The following is a 17,857-nucleotide window of genomic DNA, read 5'->3' as shown; positions in this document are numbered from 1 at the left end:
CTCTTGGACTTAACATCACACTGTACATGTTCAATTTAATATTTAATATTCCATGCCTCACATACATGTAGCCTATATATAATAACTTGCTTTATATTACTGTACATTTTGTAATTCAACATGTATATTTTCTACTTTCTTGTTTATTTCTAGTCTTTTAATTTGTATTGTACAATGCCATGTCTTTTTATGCTGCTGCAACACAACAATTTCCCAAATTGGGATCAATAAAGTACTTCTTATCTGATCTTAATGTATAAAATACTGTAACTCGATTAAAAGACACTCCACAAGCATAAAACTACAATTTGAAAATCTCGCGATAGCTCCGAGCTCGGCAGCCATATCCACCTCACGTGACTGGGGCAAAACACTCACTGCTGCTTCATCTTGGTGGATGTATCTTGCGGTAAGAAATGGATGCCTTTTTGAATTGTTTACAAAGACTTATTTCAAAATTATACACAATTTATCATAGTTCTGCAGCTTTCAAATGGTAATTTACACGCGAAAGTATGCACATGGCGGCACTATTGAAAATATATTAGCACAACCGTCTCGTTTTCAGTGGTATCAGTAACCCTGCCTCTGTCCTCCTGTCAATAGCCACTGTTAGCTATTTGTTTCGTCTTTATTGTATACCACGAAAAAGCAGCTCCTCATTAGATTTGTAACTATTTTACAACATATTTCAAATGTAGAAATGTTCCCACTCTCCAGTAATTAAATAACAATGTGAAGCATTCCGATGATACCTCAACGCGGGTTATCTCCACGCTAGCCTCACTGCAGTCGTTTGCTGTTATGTTACATGAAGAATGCATGTTTGTTGTGTAAACCTCTGCTGTGTGTTCCTATGTTACAGCTACATCTGACAGAGTTGTGTCTGAAAGAAGCATGGCAATGTTGAAGATAGAGCAAGTCGCTGTTGGGAGTGACAATAGATCCACCTCAGCGGAGATCAAGTCTGATCCCGTGGTCGCCCCTTTGCAGTCCTGTAAGATAACATTTAATTGCACAGTTCATACTCGATGAGAGGCTGCCTGTTAACCTAATTCATTTCGTTGGGATACAGATCAGCATGAGAGTCTACAGTGTTTTCAGTGCTTCATCACCTTCACTAATTCCAAAGCAAAGGAGAGACACATGAGGAAGAGTCATCGGGACCAGTACAAGCAGCACCTGCAGCAGGTAGGGAAAAGACTGAGAAACATGTCCATTATCTTCTCTTCCGTTGAATATGAGAACAACTGAAAATGCAACTTTCCAATGCAACATTCTGAACATTTGCACACAATTATACAATTAATAAATGATAATAATATGTGCAGCACATGTGCTTCTTTTGCAGCGTCAGAGGTCAAAGTTCAAATCATGTCCACAGTTACATTACTGCTGGATTTATTACAGTCTAAGCTTTGCACTGATATATGACTTCATGATGTTCTTTGAACACTCTTTTATACTGGCTTTTTGAAAAATGATTAAAGAAAACAAGAAATAGTTGTAATGATGGAGGAATGAAAGGAATGATAGCATATCAAAAGCTAACATTGCTGCAGTGTTATATTATATTATTTTGAATACTATTCCTTATACAACAAATTACTATGAGACATGATCTTACCCCCTGGCACATGATTAGCCCATTTTTTTTAAATTTTTTATAAAACTGCTGAATCAAGCTTTGATTTGTGATTGATTACACCTTTGTAACACATTTTCTTCTCATCATTTTGCAGACCGATACAGTCTTTACTTGCTATAAGTGTGACAAGAGCTTCCCCTTCTCTGAGGAGCTCAGCCAACACCAGGCCACCCACAGCACAGAGGAGAAACCCTTCCTTTGTGCATACTGCCAGAAGAACTTCTTTACCTTCACTGAGGTGAGGATGCAGCTGGCCACATGTTAACCAATTTTCTTGTGCTTGGGAACTGATAAAATAGTTGTTGATTGTGTATGACGAATGGTTAATGTGTTACAGCTGAACAAACACAGACGACATGACTGCATCGAACGACGCTGTCCCTGCCGAGACTGTGGCGCCTTGTTCCCCAGCCCTTCACGCCTTCGCAACCATCGCCTGGCAGTGCACCCTCAGAACCCCACGGTGGCTGATGAAATCCACACCTATCAATGCTGCAAATGTAGTAGTGGTTTCCTGACAGAGGAAGAGCTCCTGGAGCATCAAGAGAGATTTGCCAATGATATCAATTGTGACGTGAAGCCGCAAGCCAAAAAACGTGGTCGAAAACCCAAGAACGCTACTCAAGGAGAGATGGTTGAGAGCAAGAAGATCAAACAAGAAGAGGAAGCAGGGGAATGCAAAGAAGACAATGACTCTTCAACAGAGGATTGCCCCTCTACGCTGCAACCGGGGCTCAAGATTCCTTGTTCCGAGGCAAATTGTGACCTAATTTTCCCTTCTGTTGCAGCCCTGCGGGCGCACAAAAGTGAAGCACATGGGCCTCCCTCTGGTAATGCTCACACATGCTCAGAGTGTGAAGAGAGCTACGCTTGGCCCGAGCAGCTAAAAGCTCACATGGCCAGGGATCACCACCCTGGGTACACCTGCCCCACCTGTGGAGAGAGCTTTGCACAAGAGAGCACCCTGACGACCCACCAGGACACCCACACTGAAGGAGAGGAGGCAGCAGAACAAAGATATTATTTGGCAAACAACATCATTCAGGGTGTACTGCATCCTATTTAGTAGAACATTTGTATGTTAATGTTTAAGGGTGAGAGTTTTTGAAGCAGTTATGCAACACATCATTTATGGAGATTGTTTCTGCAATGCTGTTTTTCAAGTGCTTTTAGAAAAACATCCTGCACTTGTGAGTAAAATGCTCCTCTGATCTATACATATGATTTATGTCCAATACAAGCTTGTGTAACAAGGCTCCTTTTGCTGTCTATTGTAACTGAAATGTTTTTTTTGTATTCATGTAGACCAACTAGTACATTTTCCCTCAAGTTTGGAATGTTTTTTTATTTAAATTGACTATTTTCAGTATGTTCACATAAAGGTGACAATTACACAGAGAATGTAAATCCTAAACATCACACAATCCGATAAATGGGCACTGTATACATTTCTGTACTAAGGGACTTCAATAATGTAATCTGCAAGTCTTTTCTCTTTCCAAAAGTAAATAATTGTTGCATTATACAATAGTTTTGTTTCTGTTTGGTCACTGTTTCTGTGTGTGTGTGTGTGTGTGTGTGTGTGTATGTATGAGCGAGAGAGAGGGACAATAAAAGGCAACATTTAAAGTATAGTACGTGCAGGGACGCCGTAAGGGGGTGAAAAGTTAGGACGATTCTAAGGGCCCGTGACTGACAGGGGCCCAAACAATTTTAGAACATTAAGAAAAACATTTTTAAGTAACCCATGTGATATCTTTTCATGGGGCCAAAATCCCTGGCGGCGCCCCTGAGTACGTGCAATCTTTTAAGACTTTACCTATGCAGCCAGCCAGTGGTGGACTGAGTCGAGAGACAGTTGAAAGTGAGCTAAAAATGTTGGAAGCGTTCAGAAAACAGTCATATTTTGTACCACAGCACGAGCAGTTTGGCGACATTCTGCTTAATTTGTATTTAATAACATTTTGCACTTAACACTCATTTGTTTTTGCACTCAGGACTTTATGGTTGTTCTTTCATATAAGTCAAACTATAGGTGGGTACAAAATATGCAACATCATATTCTTCAAAGTTTGATTCCAACATCAAAAGTATAATTGAAAGACACTGTGATCACCGGACTGAGTTGCGAGTTCACCAAAAACACTCAAATAATTACCACAAATACAAACACAACTATAAAACGATTTGTAGGGCAAAATAACACAAAATACATAGCCGGAGCAACCATAGAGAGATGCAATTCAACAAAAAACAGGCAAAAGTAAAAAGGTGTGTATGTCCAGTCCAGTGTATTATCGTAGCCAAAGTAGAACAGAAATGTTGTCCATGGTTAAGTAAATAATGTGAATACTTAGGTGTGTTGCTTTGTGTTTGAAAGCCAACTGGAGCGCACTCGTGACGCGCGCATGCGTGCACGCGTTCGGTGAAAGTGGGTGAATTTTAAAGTGTTCGCTTCCCACAGCTACAACATAGTAGCTTATACTTTGAGTCTCTTTTGAGTATCATTGTTTTTCTTTAGTTCAGGGGTCTCAGTAATGACTATCACTGCACACTGTTATTTGGTAAGAATATCACTTGCTTACCTGTTGATGTATAAGGCATAATACTGAGTTAAATCAACCCATCTGTTTGTAATGTATTATTGCTTACACGGTCTGATTGGTTACCAGTCTGTCAGCTAAAAGGAGAGCAAGTCGCTCTAAACATCAACATGTTGCCATGATATAAGCATATGTGCATCTATTATTAAAACCTTTTTTTCCTAAATTTCTAACATTGGCTTTTTATCTTTCTCCAGAAACCTGCGGAAGCTGAGTCTTTATGGAGACACCTGCGTTCTCCAGCAAGAGGACTATTGGACAGCTCCAACCTGCACCAAATTCACCAGGGGGATAACAAGATCAACTAGAGAATGCAATTCCTGAAGAAATTGATAGTGGGAATGCTTTATGCTGAAAAGCTGACGCTAAACTGCTATGCTGAAATGTAATGTGTAAGAAGAAAGTGAATCATTTAGATTGAAATGATACATGAACACTGGGGGCTTGAATGTGTGATGAGAAAATAAAATAAACTAAAAAGGCTTGGAAAAGCAGCAGAATATTTGAACTGCAAACTTTTGAACAAACTTGATGGCGAATGATCTGTCGCCATGCCAACGGCATTTGATGACATCCCATAATACGCTTAGATGCGTTGATGGCTGCATCGTTACCAAACCTGTGAAGTTTTGGGCCATTTGGAGCATGCAAGTGAAGTGCAAGACACCACAGCATTTCACAAACACAACAGCATTTCAGAAACACAACAGCATTTCAGAAACACAACAGCATTTCAGAAACACAACAGCATTTCAGAAACACAACAGCATTTCAGAAACACAACAGCATTTCAGAACCACAACAGCATTTCAGAAACACAACAGCATTTCAGAAACACAACAGCATTTCAGAAACACAACAGCATTTCAGAAACACAACAGCATTTCAGAAACACAACAGCATTTCAGAACCACAACAGCATTTCAGAAACACAACAGCATTTCAGAACCACAACAGCATTTCAGAAAACACAACAGCATTTCAGAAAACACAACAGCATTTCATAACCACAACAGCATTTCATAACCACAACAGCATTTCAGAACCACAACAACATTTCAGAAACACAACAGCATTTCACAAACACAACAGCATTTCACAAAACACCATGAAATGCTGCGGCGTTTTCTGAAATGCTGTAGTGTTTTCTGAAATGCTGTAGTGTTTTCTGAAATGCTGTAGTGTTTTCTGAAATGCTGTAGTGTTTTGTGAAATGCTGTAGTGTTTTGTGAAATGCTGTAGTGTTTTGTGAAATGCTGTTGTGTTTTGTGAAATTATGTAGTGTTTTGTGAAATGCTGTGGTGTCTTGCACTTCAGGGCCACCATATTTATACATATGTATATAATAAGTGTCAGTACGATTTTATTTTGTATTTGCGGGCATTTCCTGTTCGGAAAGTGGCGCTATACTGATAGTGGCGATTTTATTTTGTAATTCTTAGCGTGCATGCACTTCCTGTCCTGAGAGTGGAGGTGTCCTCAGGGTGGAGGTATCCTGAGACTGGCGCATGCAGGCAGGCTTCTATGGAAATAGTGGCTCTGGAGCAGCCTTCCTCGACATTGAGAAACACCCCCAGTGTATCCTCGATTATATCCTCCAGAGAGCCTCCTCGATGCTCGATGCTCGGTCCTCGATGTGCATTTAGAGAAATTAGATGTCCTTCAACATGGCACGCTGAAATCCATTTCCGGGTCACTACCGGAGGACCGAGGAGTCGAGGAGGGGAAATTAGAGAATTGAGAAGCCTTCTGTGTGTGTACAAAGACGACCCACAAGCAGAGATTTGAGATCCACAAGCGCATTTTTGGTTGACAAATACTAAATAGATTCACAATTGCCTGATCGAAAGTTGTCGATGTTAAAGAGATATTCACAAATTCCTTTTGTTTATTTGTAAATTAATTATAGTATTCACAGATCTTTTTTTTATTTGTGAACATATTTTTGCGCATTTGCAGGTCCGTTTTACATTTGCACATTTATTTGTGAGTTTGCAAATCTTTTAAATGCATTTGTGGATAGTGTTTTTCATTTACAAATCACATATTTACACACAAATTATTTGTATGTTCACACAAATATTTATGAGACAAATCTAAGCCCATAAATACCCTTAATTAAATAAAAACTGATCTGCACAAGCGAAGTCTCGCAGTGTGTCGAGCAGGGGTCGCTCTGGGCCGGCGAAGTTCGTTTTCCCATGATGCACCTGTGTTTCCTTTCTATCTCGCGCCTTTGCTCGCGCAGACCATCTTGCCTCTCAGATCCTCAGATTGCTGCTGTCAGCCGCTGCCTGCTCCGTGTTGTTGTAGTAAATAATGGCGGCATCGGGAGGCGGATTATCCCCTCCCGCTACCGTGGCGGGCTTGAGCATCCAAGCGCCGGCTCGGGCTCGCTTCCCGGGTCGGCCGTGCACGGTTCGCAGCAGGCTGCGCTCGGAGAAACGTATCAAATGCGGAAGGTTGGGCTCGGACGACGGGGATCTGGCTTCCGAAGGGCCGAGGCCCGTAAACATCGGCCTGGCGTTGAGCGAGGACCCGGCCCTGCTGCGCCTGCTCGGGTTGTGGGAGAAGCACAGCAGGCAGCGAGATGCGGGCTTCATGTCCAGTGAAGAGGAGGTGAATAAGCTAACTGTAGCCCGTCAGCTAGATGTGTAACAAAGGGTTTAACGGGGCGCATAAAGCCAGTTTGTTCAAATAACGATATTAGAATTAAATTATTTGTTACTTACAAAAAGTATTTAGGCTAACGTAGAGCTAGTTAGCCGTATCTTGGATAGCAAACAGTAACCCAAAATAGGCATTATGCTAGCCGTCTGCCTGCAGGGTATGCTTAAGATTGGTTGAGTATATTATAATTATATTGTACAAAATATGAATTATGTCTTTTGACATAAATAAATTGTGATATCATTGCTGTAAGTTGCAACAGCCATACATACACAGATACCAGCGTCAGTCCAGCTGAGTTTGTTTGCATGATAAGAGCATTAGGCGGAAACTTTGGCGGTATGATGACAATCGTGAATGAGTGTTGTTGTTGAAACCACTAAATGTCTTTGTATTCATCCCCTGACGCGCTTTGTTGAGTTGAATTTCCCACTCTGTGCTGACATACACAGGCGGCTTATCTTGTCGTATTTAACGTTGCAGCTGCTTGATCTGGGTTCACACTCTCCACGTTGTAGCTGTCAGCTGACTGCTCGGTGTTTTGAAAGTGATGCAAAGGGGACGCAAAAAGAAAAATCACCTAGATTTTAATCATTAAAAAACATTGGACCACACTAAACAATCTTAAACCTTTCTTAAACTTAATTCTGCACAGCCCTTTGTTTATAAACATTTATCAAGCCCATCATGACTCTCCCTTTTGATAATTGATGTTTTTTTGAGGTAAAGTTAAAGAATAATCAAACTTCTTCTCTTTATAAGATCACTTTATTTAAAATAGCAGGAGTTTTAGTTGATGGTCTGCAAGCTACAAGAAATCATGTTGCTTGCACAGGCTTTGTCACAAATGAGGAGTTAATGCAAAGTGCCATCTGCTAAAATCAAGTCTGGCTGATTGACATGGATGAGAGGGGTCAGTAGCACTGAGGTAGAAATCGTGTTGGGAGAGATTTATTTAGTTTTTCCATTTGATTATTAATCATATTTAGGCTTTGTGGACATTCAGGGTTTAGGCTCACTTTATAAATAAACAAGCTTAATCAGTCTTTTAATGCTTTTTATGCACTCTGGCCTTATTTAGATAACAAATGCAAAAGCAATTCCTGTCAGGAATCTATTTCTTTTTCATGTGAATATTTTTGTTGTAGTTATTTGTGGAACGGTGAAAAACGTCCCCACCTTTGACAACACATTCAGCTTTCTTGTCGGTGTGCTGCTCTTGTTGTTCTGCGTGTAATGGCGGATCACAAAACAAATGTTACAGGTGCTTGCCGCCACCCACTAAATAATACAAACACATGTACATTTACCATTATCACCCAATAAAAAGTGTTTGTTGTATACAATGGATCCTTAGTAAGACCTGGATTCATTCATAATGAAACTCAATATTTTACGACAAACAAAAGAGGAATACACCCAGTATTTATATTATCTGTGTTTGTTTACAGAAGCAAGTGTCTTAAATGTCATTCACATCAAGGGTGGTCTCCTTGTAGCTCCGTCCAGACAGGATCCGGGTTGATTATGGTATCATGCCAAATTTGTATCTAATCATATTATTTAATCCAGAGCAGGGGCTTTAGTGTCTGACATCAGTCGGACTTCACTGATGCAATCCCTTTAGAGTGGACTGTAACAGTCACATGGCCCGTGCTTAAGCTTGTGGGTGCTGTTCAACTGGAGAACCACACGTCACCTAGTGCCCCACACTCATGTGCTCCTCAGGGGTTTGGAATATATATCAGTGGGAAGATTTCATATCTGACAGATCTATGGAGATGTTATTATATTGCACAGGAAGATGGATGTGAGTGATATGGAATCGGGTCAAAGCATGATTTTGATCTGCTGTAGTATCTAATCTTTGCATCTCAGGTAGAGGCGTGAATGTGAAGGTTGCTGCACGCTGACTGTTCCAACGATCTACTTAAATATTTGTGGGGATATAGATGATTGTGTATTACCCAGTATTCTGCTTGATCAAAATCTCTTTTAGGGGAGAAATGGTTAGAAAAGCCTGCTTTTTATTCGAATGTAGCTTGAGTGTAACACTGTGTATAACTACCATTATCAATCATGCACATGCAGAGAATCGGCTGAGTTATTTCTTAACCCTTGTGTGGTGTTCGGGTCAAATTGACCCGATTTCCATTTTCAATGAATACAAAAAAATATAAGGATATTTTCGTTTTACTTGAAACTCAATGGCCGGGGCTTATTTATTGTGAAGGACATGTGGAATTGTTTTTTATCTTTTTCCACTTGTGAAAAAATGCCCACCCGCATTTATGTCCTTCATAAGAGGTTTGGGTCAGATCTGACCCGGATACAATACCAGGACAGCCAGTCAGAGAAAAACACACACACACACACACATATATATATATATATAGCGAAGCTGTTTGAACCTGTTTTCCCTTCAATCAATCAATGTTTATTTATATAGCCCAATATCACAAATGTTACATTTGTCTCAGTGGACTTTACAGTTTGTACAAAATATCAGTATGACAATATGACACCCTCTGTCCTTAGACCCTCACATCGTACAAGGAAAAACTTCCAAAGAAACCCCACAGTTTAAAGGGAAAAATGGGAGAAACCTCAGGGAGAGCAACAGAGGAGGGATCCCTCTCCCAGGACGGACAGACGTGCAATAGATGCCGTGTGTAAATTGAAAAGATAATACATTTGCAACATAGGTAGTCCAAATGTTTGGAAATGCATGTGTGTATAATAGGAAGATGAATCCACGAGGATATCCATCCAGGACCTATGATCCAGGACCACAGCCACGACTCAAGATCCAGGGCTCACGATCCAGGACAGAGGAGCGCAGGATCATCCATGACTCCGGATCCCGGCGTCTATAGACATCAAAAAGAAAGACATTTGGGGAAGCTGGGTTAATCGGAACATGAGAGTACACAGGTATAGACAGAGAGAAGGAAGAAGTAAGATGTCCCCCGACAAACTAAGCCTATATCAGCAAAACTAGGGGCTGAATCTAATCAGCCCTAACTATAAGCTTTATCAAAAAGGAAGGTCTTAAGCGCACTCTTAAAAACGGATAGGGTGTCTGCCGCCCGAACACAAACTGGAAGCTGATTCCACAAATGTGGAGCTTGATAAGAAAAGGCTCTGGCTCCCATTGTACTTTTAGAGACTCTAGGAACAACCAACAACCCTGCATTCTTGGAACGCAATGCCCTAGTAGGACAGTAGGGTATAATGAGTTCTTTGAGGTAAGATGGCGCCTGCCCATTAAGGGCTTTGTAGGCGAGAAGAAGAATTTTAAATTCTATCCTGTGTTCTATAGGGAGCCAGTGTAAGGCAGCCAGAACAGGAGTAATGTGGTCCCTTTTCCTAACTCTGGTTAGTACACGAGCTGCAGCATTTTGAATCAGCTGAAGCGACTTGACTGACTTCTTGGTACACCCTGATAATAAAGAGTTACAATAATCCAGCCTTGAAGTAACAAATGCATGGACTAGTTTCTCTGCATCGTTTTGAGGCAAGATATGCCTGATTTTTGCAATGTTACGTAGATGGAAGTAGGCGGTCCTTGAAATTGATTTTATGTGGGCGTTAAAGGATAAATCCTGATCAAATATAACACCAAGATTCTTTACAGTCTCACTGGAGGCCAAATTAATGCCATCCATAGTTAGTATATCCTTAGATAATTTGTTTCGTAGATTCTTCGGGCCAAGTACAATAACTTCAGTTTTGGTCGTGTTTAACATCAAAAAGTTTAAGGTCATCCATCTTGAATTTTATTTAGATGATTAATTTCATCAGGCTTGATTGATAAATATAGTTGAGTATCATCCGCATAACAATGAAAGTTTACAGAATGATTCCTTATAATATTGCCTAACGGAAGCATATATAATGTGAACAAAATAGGTCCGAGCACTGAGCCCTGTGGCACTCCATGGCTAACTTTGGTTTTTGTGGAAGATTTATCGTTGACACGTACAAACTGAGAGCGTTCAGATAGATAGGACCTAAACCAGTCTAAAGCAGTTCCCTGTATGCCAACTAAGTGCTCTAGTCTTTGCAATAAGATATCATGGTCGATAGTATCAAATGCAGCACTGAGATCGAGCAAAACAAGAATAGAGACACATCCCTTGTCAGAGGCTATTAGAATGTCATTTGTGACTTTAACCAGAGCTGTCTCTGTGCTATGATGTGTTCTAAAGCCAGACTGAAAATCTTCAAATAAATCATTGTTTTTTTAAGTAATCACACAACTGTTTTGCGACCGCTTTCTCAAGAATTTTTGAGAGGAACGGAAGATTGGAAATAGGTCTATAATTGGCTAAAACCTCTGGATCGAGGTTGTGCTTTTTAAGAAGCGGTTTTATCACTGCTACTTTGAATGATTGTGGAACATAGCCTGATAATAAAGACATATTCATAATATTTAATAAATAAGTGCTAATTAATGGACAAACTTCCTTCAACAGCTTAGTTGGAATTGGGTCTAACATACACGTTGATGGTGTAGAAGAGAGAATCATTGAATTTAATTGTTCAAGGTTTATGGCTGAAAAGCATTCTAGTTTACTATCTAGTGTAATATTAGAACTTACGTTTCCGGGAGCTGTTGATAACACTATACTGGTCAAAGGCAAGAGGTCATTAATTTTGTTTCTAAGAGTAACAATTTTATCGTTAAGAAAGCACATAAAATCATTACTACTGAGTGCTATGGGAATAGAAGGCTCAATCGAGCTGTGGCTTTCTGTCAGCCTGGCTACAGTGCTGAAAAGAAATCTTGCATTATTCTTATTCTCATCTATTAATGAAGAGTAGTAGGCTGCTCTCGCTTTACGCAGTGCTTTCTTATATTCATTGAGAGTAATATGCCAAATTAAACGAGATTCTTCAAGTTTAGTGGAACGCCATATCCTTTCAAGTTGTCTCGACTTTTGCTTTATTTTGCGGGTTTCGGCATTATGCCATGGAGCTAATCTGTTGTTTTATTTTCTTCTTTTTCAAAGGAGCAACAGAGTCTAATTTTATTCGCAGCGCATCTGTAGCACTATCAACAACATGATCAATTTGGGGTGGTGTACATTTTGTATAAGTTTCCTCCCTTACATGCAGACATGCTATCGAGTTAAGTATTGGTGGAATCTCTTCCTTAAATTTGGCTATAGCACTAACAGATAGGTTTCTGCTGCAGGAGCTTTTGACTAATGCTTTGTAGTCTACTAGTAACAGTACTTCAAAAGTTACTAAGAAATGGTCGGATAAAGCAGGATTATGCGGTTCGACTAATAGTTGCTCAATTTCAATACCATACGTCAGAACAAGGTCGAGAGTGTGATTATAGCAGTGATCCCTTGATCTTTACCCTTTGTAGTGTGTACACAAAACTATCCTAGAACATTATAAACATTTTAGATCTTCCAGAAATGTATAAACATTTTAAATTTTCTCGCACTGTCCCCCCTCGCACCTGCACGCCGGAGGAGGAACTAAACAGAGACATAACCTCACATTACAGTGTATAGTGCAGAACTACAATTATCTACCAGCAAAATGGCCAAAAGATATTCTGCTCAGAGCCTTGGAGCTAATAATGGATGAGAGTGAGTGGAATGCATTAGAGGAACACGGTGAAGTGGGACAGGAAGACATTTCTGAAGATGAGGATAATGTGGAGGTAAACTCAGAATTTGACAGCGAATTGGAAGATGAACTTGACTGAGAGCCAGCTGCTGGAAGACCCCCACAGCCAGCCGCTGAAGAACCCCCACAGCCAGCCGCAAGAAGACCCCCACAGCCAGCTCTGTGGACCCTCAAAGGACTCCAAGACACAGACTACATGCAGCAACTGCAACAAGTACATCTGTGCTATACACACGAAGAAGTTCTGTACATCATGTGTTTCCTAAACGGACTTGCCCATTGACTCACATGATGTTCTGCAGCGTCACTTCATCAATATATTTTTCGGATATACTGTATTTTATGAATAGTGACTGTTAATTGTTTGTATTTGTTTTGTGTTTATATCTGTTCTGTCATTTATATGGATGTCTCATCATCTCTTTATATTTCACAGCCAAATACTTTTGGCTGAGTGGTTCTTGTGTTTCAATTGCTGTTAAATTGCTTTATTTCCTTCAGGGCTTTGATTATTATATGACAGATTAAAAATAATAAACATTAATGAAAAAATGTTTCATTTATATTTGTCCTAGAAAAGCATGAGCAAAATGTAAACCTAGTTTTTAATTAGTGTTTTTTTTTAACATAAATTACATTTTTATCACAAACGATGGACACTTCCAATGTTAAATTTGATCTAGCAAAGAGTATTTTCAAAAACTAATCATATATTTCATTTATATTGTTGGGGAGTGATACATATGCATGTAATCTGGTTTACTTTCACAATGAAAACCGCAATAATTACAAGTGACCTGGAAAATGTTCAAATGTTAAGATTTTCTTGACATTTTGGTTAAAAGTTGGCCCTTAAATTTAGTTTTATTTGTCACACTGATGTTGTGTAGGTCAGTCTAACGCCAAACAAGTTGTCTGAAGCAAACCTATTTTATTTTCAACATGTCTAAATGTATTATGTCAATTTAATGGTTGTACTTTCTTTCTTCTTCAGGAGGACGTTTTCACTGGATTTGGGACCACCACAGCTAGTCCACAGAAAGCTCCTAGGTCGTCTTTACTCAGCCGAGCAAAGCTTCCCCCAGCTTCAGACCGCTCTCTGGAAATAAAGCCTCTATTAGGAAAGATTATACCTAAGAGTCCAAAATCGTCTCTTATTGGAAAAATTGTGTCCAGAATTCCTAAAGAAGACCATGGTTTCATAAAGAGCCGATCTAAAGACCAAGATATACCCAAGGTGCTGATTAAACTGCACGGCAAGCAGGTAGCTCCTACTGTAGCAGCCAAACATGCAGGCGCGCAGGCCTCAGATATACAGAGCAGTACAAGAGCAGCAGACTTTATTAGGAGAGCAGGAAAATCAGCATACTCGCGCAACATGCGAAACCAAACAGCCGCTACCTCAGCTGGTGGCACCAGGCAAGCTTCCAAGGTCAAAGAACCAGGCGAGGTGTCTGAGGATTCAGACACGGACCAATCTCAGCCACAGAGATCTGTGAAACGCATGATTGGGCACACCAGACGCACCTCCCAAGCAGCAGCTCTGTCGTTCACATCCTTTCAGAAACGGCAGAGGAAGAGAATGGCTAAGGGTATGGGTGCCTCTCCAGAGGCCGGAGCTGAGGCCCAGAGTGGAGACAAAGCAGCAATGCCACTCAAGTGTAAAGCCACAGATTCCCCTGAAAAAAGAATACTCAAAAGGCAACGCAAAAAATCTCTGTATGGGCACAAGCGAAAGCCAAAGCCAAACGATTCGCCAGAAGTTAGACGTCCGAATGTTCGTCGTATTCGAACTACGCATGTTTTTTACACCTATGTAACGGAGCCCAGTCCAGCCCCACTGACTCCGGGTGGGAACCAGCAGCAGCTGCAGAGTCAGAGTATCGCCCCATCTGAGGGTGACCCCAACACCTCCACTACTGTAACGAGTGGACGGTCCTCCCGCGTCATCAAAACTCCAAAGAGGTTCCTGGACGAGACAATTATCCCCTTTCCGAAGGGTTCTCTGGCAACATGGCAGAAAAGTCAACAGAGAGAGGATGGAAAACCAAGTCCATCATACCATGACTCGAGTTATGATGGCAACTCGCTGCAGTCAGACTGTGACTCTACATCTGTGACCGACAGCCCGTCTGCAAAGTTTCCATCAAAGCCCAGGCCAGGCACGAGCCACCTCGAGATTTACAAGAACCTTAAGAAACTGACCTTGAAACTGGCGGAGAAAAAGAAAGGCCACTCAGACACTGAAGGGAGCTATCAACAAAGTGGCGACGGGTTGACCTCTCACGTTAGGAAGAAGCGGCGGACGAAGCTCATGATGGAGGAGATGGATGCGCCGGGTGTTGTCAGGAAACTAGCCGTGTTGGTGAATGCTGATGTGGCAGCCCCCTCAAGTACGGCGTCAGGAGATACAGGCAGCAACAGTAAGAATTTGTTTGTTATTATTTAGAGAGATCTTGTTTTTACAGAAGCTCAAACATTACAGCACTCATTTGTGCAATGTATATGTTAAAAAATGTACCTGAGAATGAAACAAATCTCTAGGCCTGAAAATAGAAGCCATGCATAGGCTATGTGTTTTCAGTAGTTTGTGTGCAGTGATGATGTGTCAGGTTGTGCACAATCTAACCAGAGTTGCTTTATTAATGTATTTAGCTACAGATGAAGCGGGAGGCGTTCCCGGAGAGAACAATGAGGCGGTGGAAGTCAGCGGTCCCAGCTATCGCATTGGTCTCAGTGGAGCTAATAAGACCATGCTCCACCTGCTGAAGAAAGCCAAAGTCCAGCTCATCAAAATTGATCAGCAGAAGCAGCTGAAGATGTCGCAGGTAAGAACCAAAGATCAAGTCTTTGCAGAAGTAGGAAGGAAGATTTAAAACTTTCAGATTTGGATACCCTTTTTGAGTTGCATGCAGGCTCATTTGAATATACTTCTCCTCATCTGAGTACTTTAACCCAATTTGTATCTGAGTACACTGGCCTTTATTGCAGGAGGGAATTTCAGACAGGTTGAATAGAGATACATTTTGATTTTAAGAATGAATCTGAAATTGAGCCTAATGTGTCCCCATTTCAATCAATCTTCCCTAACTTTTTGCACTATGGACAGTTCAAAAGCCACTAAAATCCCTAAGGCTGAAATGATATGTCAATGATGCGGTTTTCAGGCTCTCAAAATGAGAATGTTGGAAATGGAAATGTTGCAGCATGTCTAACATGAAACCTTGATTTCCCCTCCTCGGCTGGGCCGACAGTTGGGCTCAGGAGAATCACGAGTGCCAGTGACGAGAAGGAGGAGGAGGAGAGTTGGCTTATCTCCCAAAGATAAAAGTTCTGAGGTAATAAATGAAACATATTAATGTCATCATGTCATTGTCATATCTGATTTGCTGGTGAGGTTCCCCTTTACAGAATATTTGTGAGTGCTTCAAATTAATCATACAGTGCTATAAACTTTTAACATATTATACATTTTATTTTACATTAGGAAAGGGTTGCTAAATGTGTTGTTAACCTTTGCACTTCACAATGGGAACTGTATCCTACTGTCAGTTTAATGTCAGATGAGATTTCATCGTGAGGTGTTGCCAATATCTGTTTACAAACATTTCTGCATTTTACATTTTTCTTGGTTTGTGTTCAGGAGCAGCCGCTAGGTGGGCCGAGGATCAAACATGTGTGTCGGGCAGCAGCAGTGGCTCTGGGTCAGCCCCGCGCCTTGGTGCCAGACGATATCCCCCGACTCAGCGCCCTGCCGCTCCACGAGAGAGAGGGCATCACCTTTTTTCCCGCAGCAGAAGGTACAATGCAAACACATGTTTTTAGGTAAAATTCAGAAATGATCTTCACTTCGTCTTTAAAAGAGATGGTACATTTTGCATTGCACTATGTATGTGCAATGATTTGGATTTTAACAAGCAAGGAACTGATGTTTTCACTTGGTGCTGTTGTGGTGATGATGATCACATGAAGGAATAAAAGCAGCTAATAGATGGTTAACTGATCTTCCCTGCTAAGGAACTGGTTGAAGTTGTCCAGACACAAAGGCAATAAGGGAATCAATCATTTTAGTAACTGCAGGACATGAAAAGTCTTAAAGCATTCATATTTTTTAATTCTGCACAAGAAGGTCTGAAATGATTGGAGTTGTAGTTGCCTGTTGTTGGCAGTGATGGTTTTTCTTTCAGATTGTTGGCTGTTACACACTTTTATATTGAAGGGAGGATCGTTGTGAAACCGGATTGCTCCTCGGAGCACTGGATTGGCTGAACATCAATGTCATCAATCAATCAATGATTATTTATATAGCCCAATATCACAAATGTTACATTTGTCTCAGCGGACTTCACAGTTTGTACAGAATATCAGTATGACAATACGACACCCTCTGTCCTTAGACCCTCACATCGTACAAGGAAAAACTTCCGGAGAAAACCCACAGTTTAAAGGGAAAAATGGGAGAAACCTCAGGGAGAGCAACAGAGGAGGGATCCCTCTCCCAGGACGGACAGACGTGCAATAGATGCCGTGTGTAAATTATAATTGAACATAATTGAATTATTGTTTACATTTGAAGCTTCTATCAGGGTTTTCTAATGAAGCTTCATCATTTATTAATAATTTGTGTTGCTGTCACCCAAAGTGTGCAGCATGAATTGTTGCTACAGTTATTGCTAGGACCGTGGGATAATTGTGATTTCCACTTTATTCATAGATTGATTGTAAAGAAATTGATTGACTTGAGACTGTATATAGCCATGCTCTCAGGTAGGTCAACTGTTTTTCAATTCAATTTCTCCTATTTGCTTCATAAGCGTTGTCCAAACCTAAATACATTTCTGCCAGTTTCCGTTTGGCAAAGCTGATCTGCTAAAGTACTATACTGAAAACTTCACCAGCTAAAATATTCTCTCAAACTTAAGCTTCTGCAGTTATAACAACAACGTCAAATCTATTATTTCTTAAAAGAGCACAATATTTCTAGCTTTTGGTAAACGTTACCTGCTGAGCACAAAAATTAAAAAAACTGCTTTGTTAGCTAAATGTAGTTGTAAATAAGATATTTGCCAGCAAAAATATCTTTTCTCACACACAGATTAGCCACCGCTGTTGGAAAGCTTTACCCAACACTGGTCGAGTGAGCATCACTCAGTATGAGGTGAGGAAGTGCCGTTTGACAAGTAGACTCACTGCCCTGCACTTTGTCTCCTGAAGAACACATCTAGTGCTAATGGGAAACAGATATCCTTCCACAATGTAAATCCAGCTTTATTATTCACTTAAAATT

General features: G+C 40.7%; 2 protein-coding genes across 3 annotated transcripts in view; both read left to right on the top strand.

The window, feature by feature from the left end:
* The first annotated feature begins 361 nt into the window (after nt 1–361).
* LOC117542562 (zinc finger protein 595-like) lies at nt 362–3,178 on the top strand. The gene is made up of 5 exons (XM_034210298.1): nt 362–409; nt 866–997; nt 1,076–1,191; nt 1,743–1,886; nt 1,986–3,178. Exons 2-5 carry the CDS (start codon nt 898–900, stop codon nt 2,712–2,714), a joined length of 1,089 nt encoding a protein of 362 aa, XP_034066189.1. The 5' UTR covers nt 362–409; nt 866–897; the 3' UTR covers nt 2,715–3,178.
* Nucleotides 3,179–6,458: 3,280 nt separating this feature from the next.
* kmt2ba (lysine (K)-specific methyltransferase 2Ba) overlaps nt 6,459–17,857 on the top strand; it is a 35,521-nt gene continuing 24,122 nt past the window's right edge. The window contains exons 1-5 of one of the 2 annotated variants that reach the window (XM_034210479.1): nt 6,459–6,870; nt 13,565–14,993; nt 15,226–15,398; nt 15,825–15,908; nt 16,214–16,370. In XM_034210479.1, the coding sequence (XP_034066370.1) occupies nt 6,571–6,870; nt 13,565–14,993; nt 15,226–15,398; nt 15,825–15,908; nt 16,214–16,370 (2,143 nt within the window). In that variant the 5' untranslated portion in view covers nt 6,459–6,570. Of the gene's footprint in view, nt 6,871–13,564; nt 14,994–15,225; nt 15,399–15,824; nt 15,909–16,213; nt 16,371–17,665; nt 17,729–17,857 lie in introns of those variants that run through there. The other variant, XM_034210480.1, reaches the window with a different exon arrangement.

The sequence above is a fragment of the Gymnodraco acuticeps genome, unplaced genomic scaffold (assembly GCF_902827175.1).
Source record: "Gymnodraco acuticeps unplaced genomic scaffold, fGymAcu1.1, whole genome shotgun sequence".
Taxonomy (NCBI): Eukaryota; Metazoa; Chordata; class Actinopteri; order Perciformes; family Bathydraconidae; genus Gymnodraco; species Gymnodraco acuticeps.
Note: the sequence above shows the minus strand (reverse complement) of the source record. Positions and strands in the feature narration are given on the sequence as shown.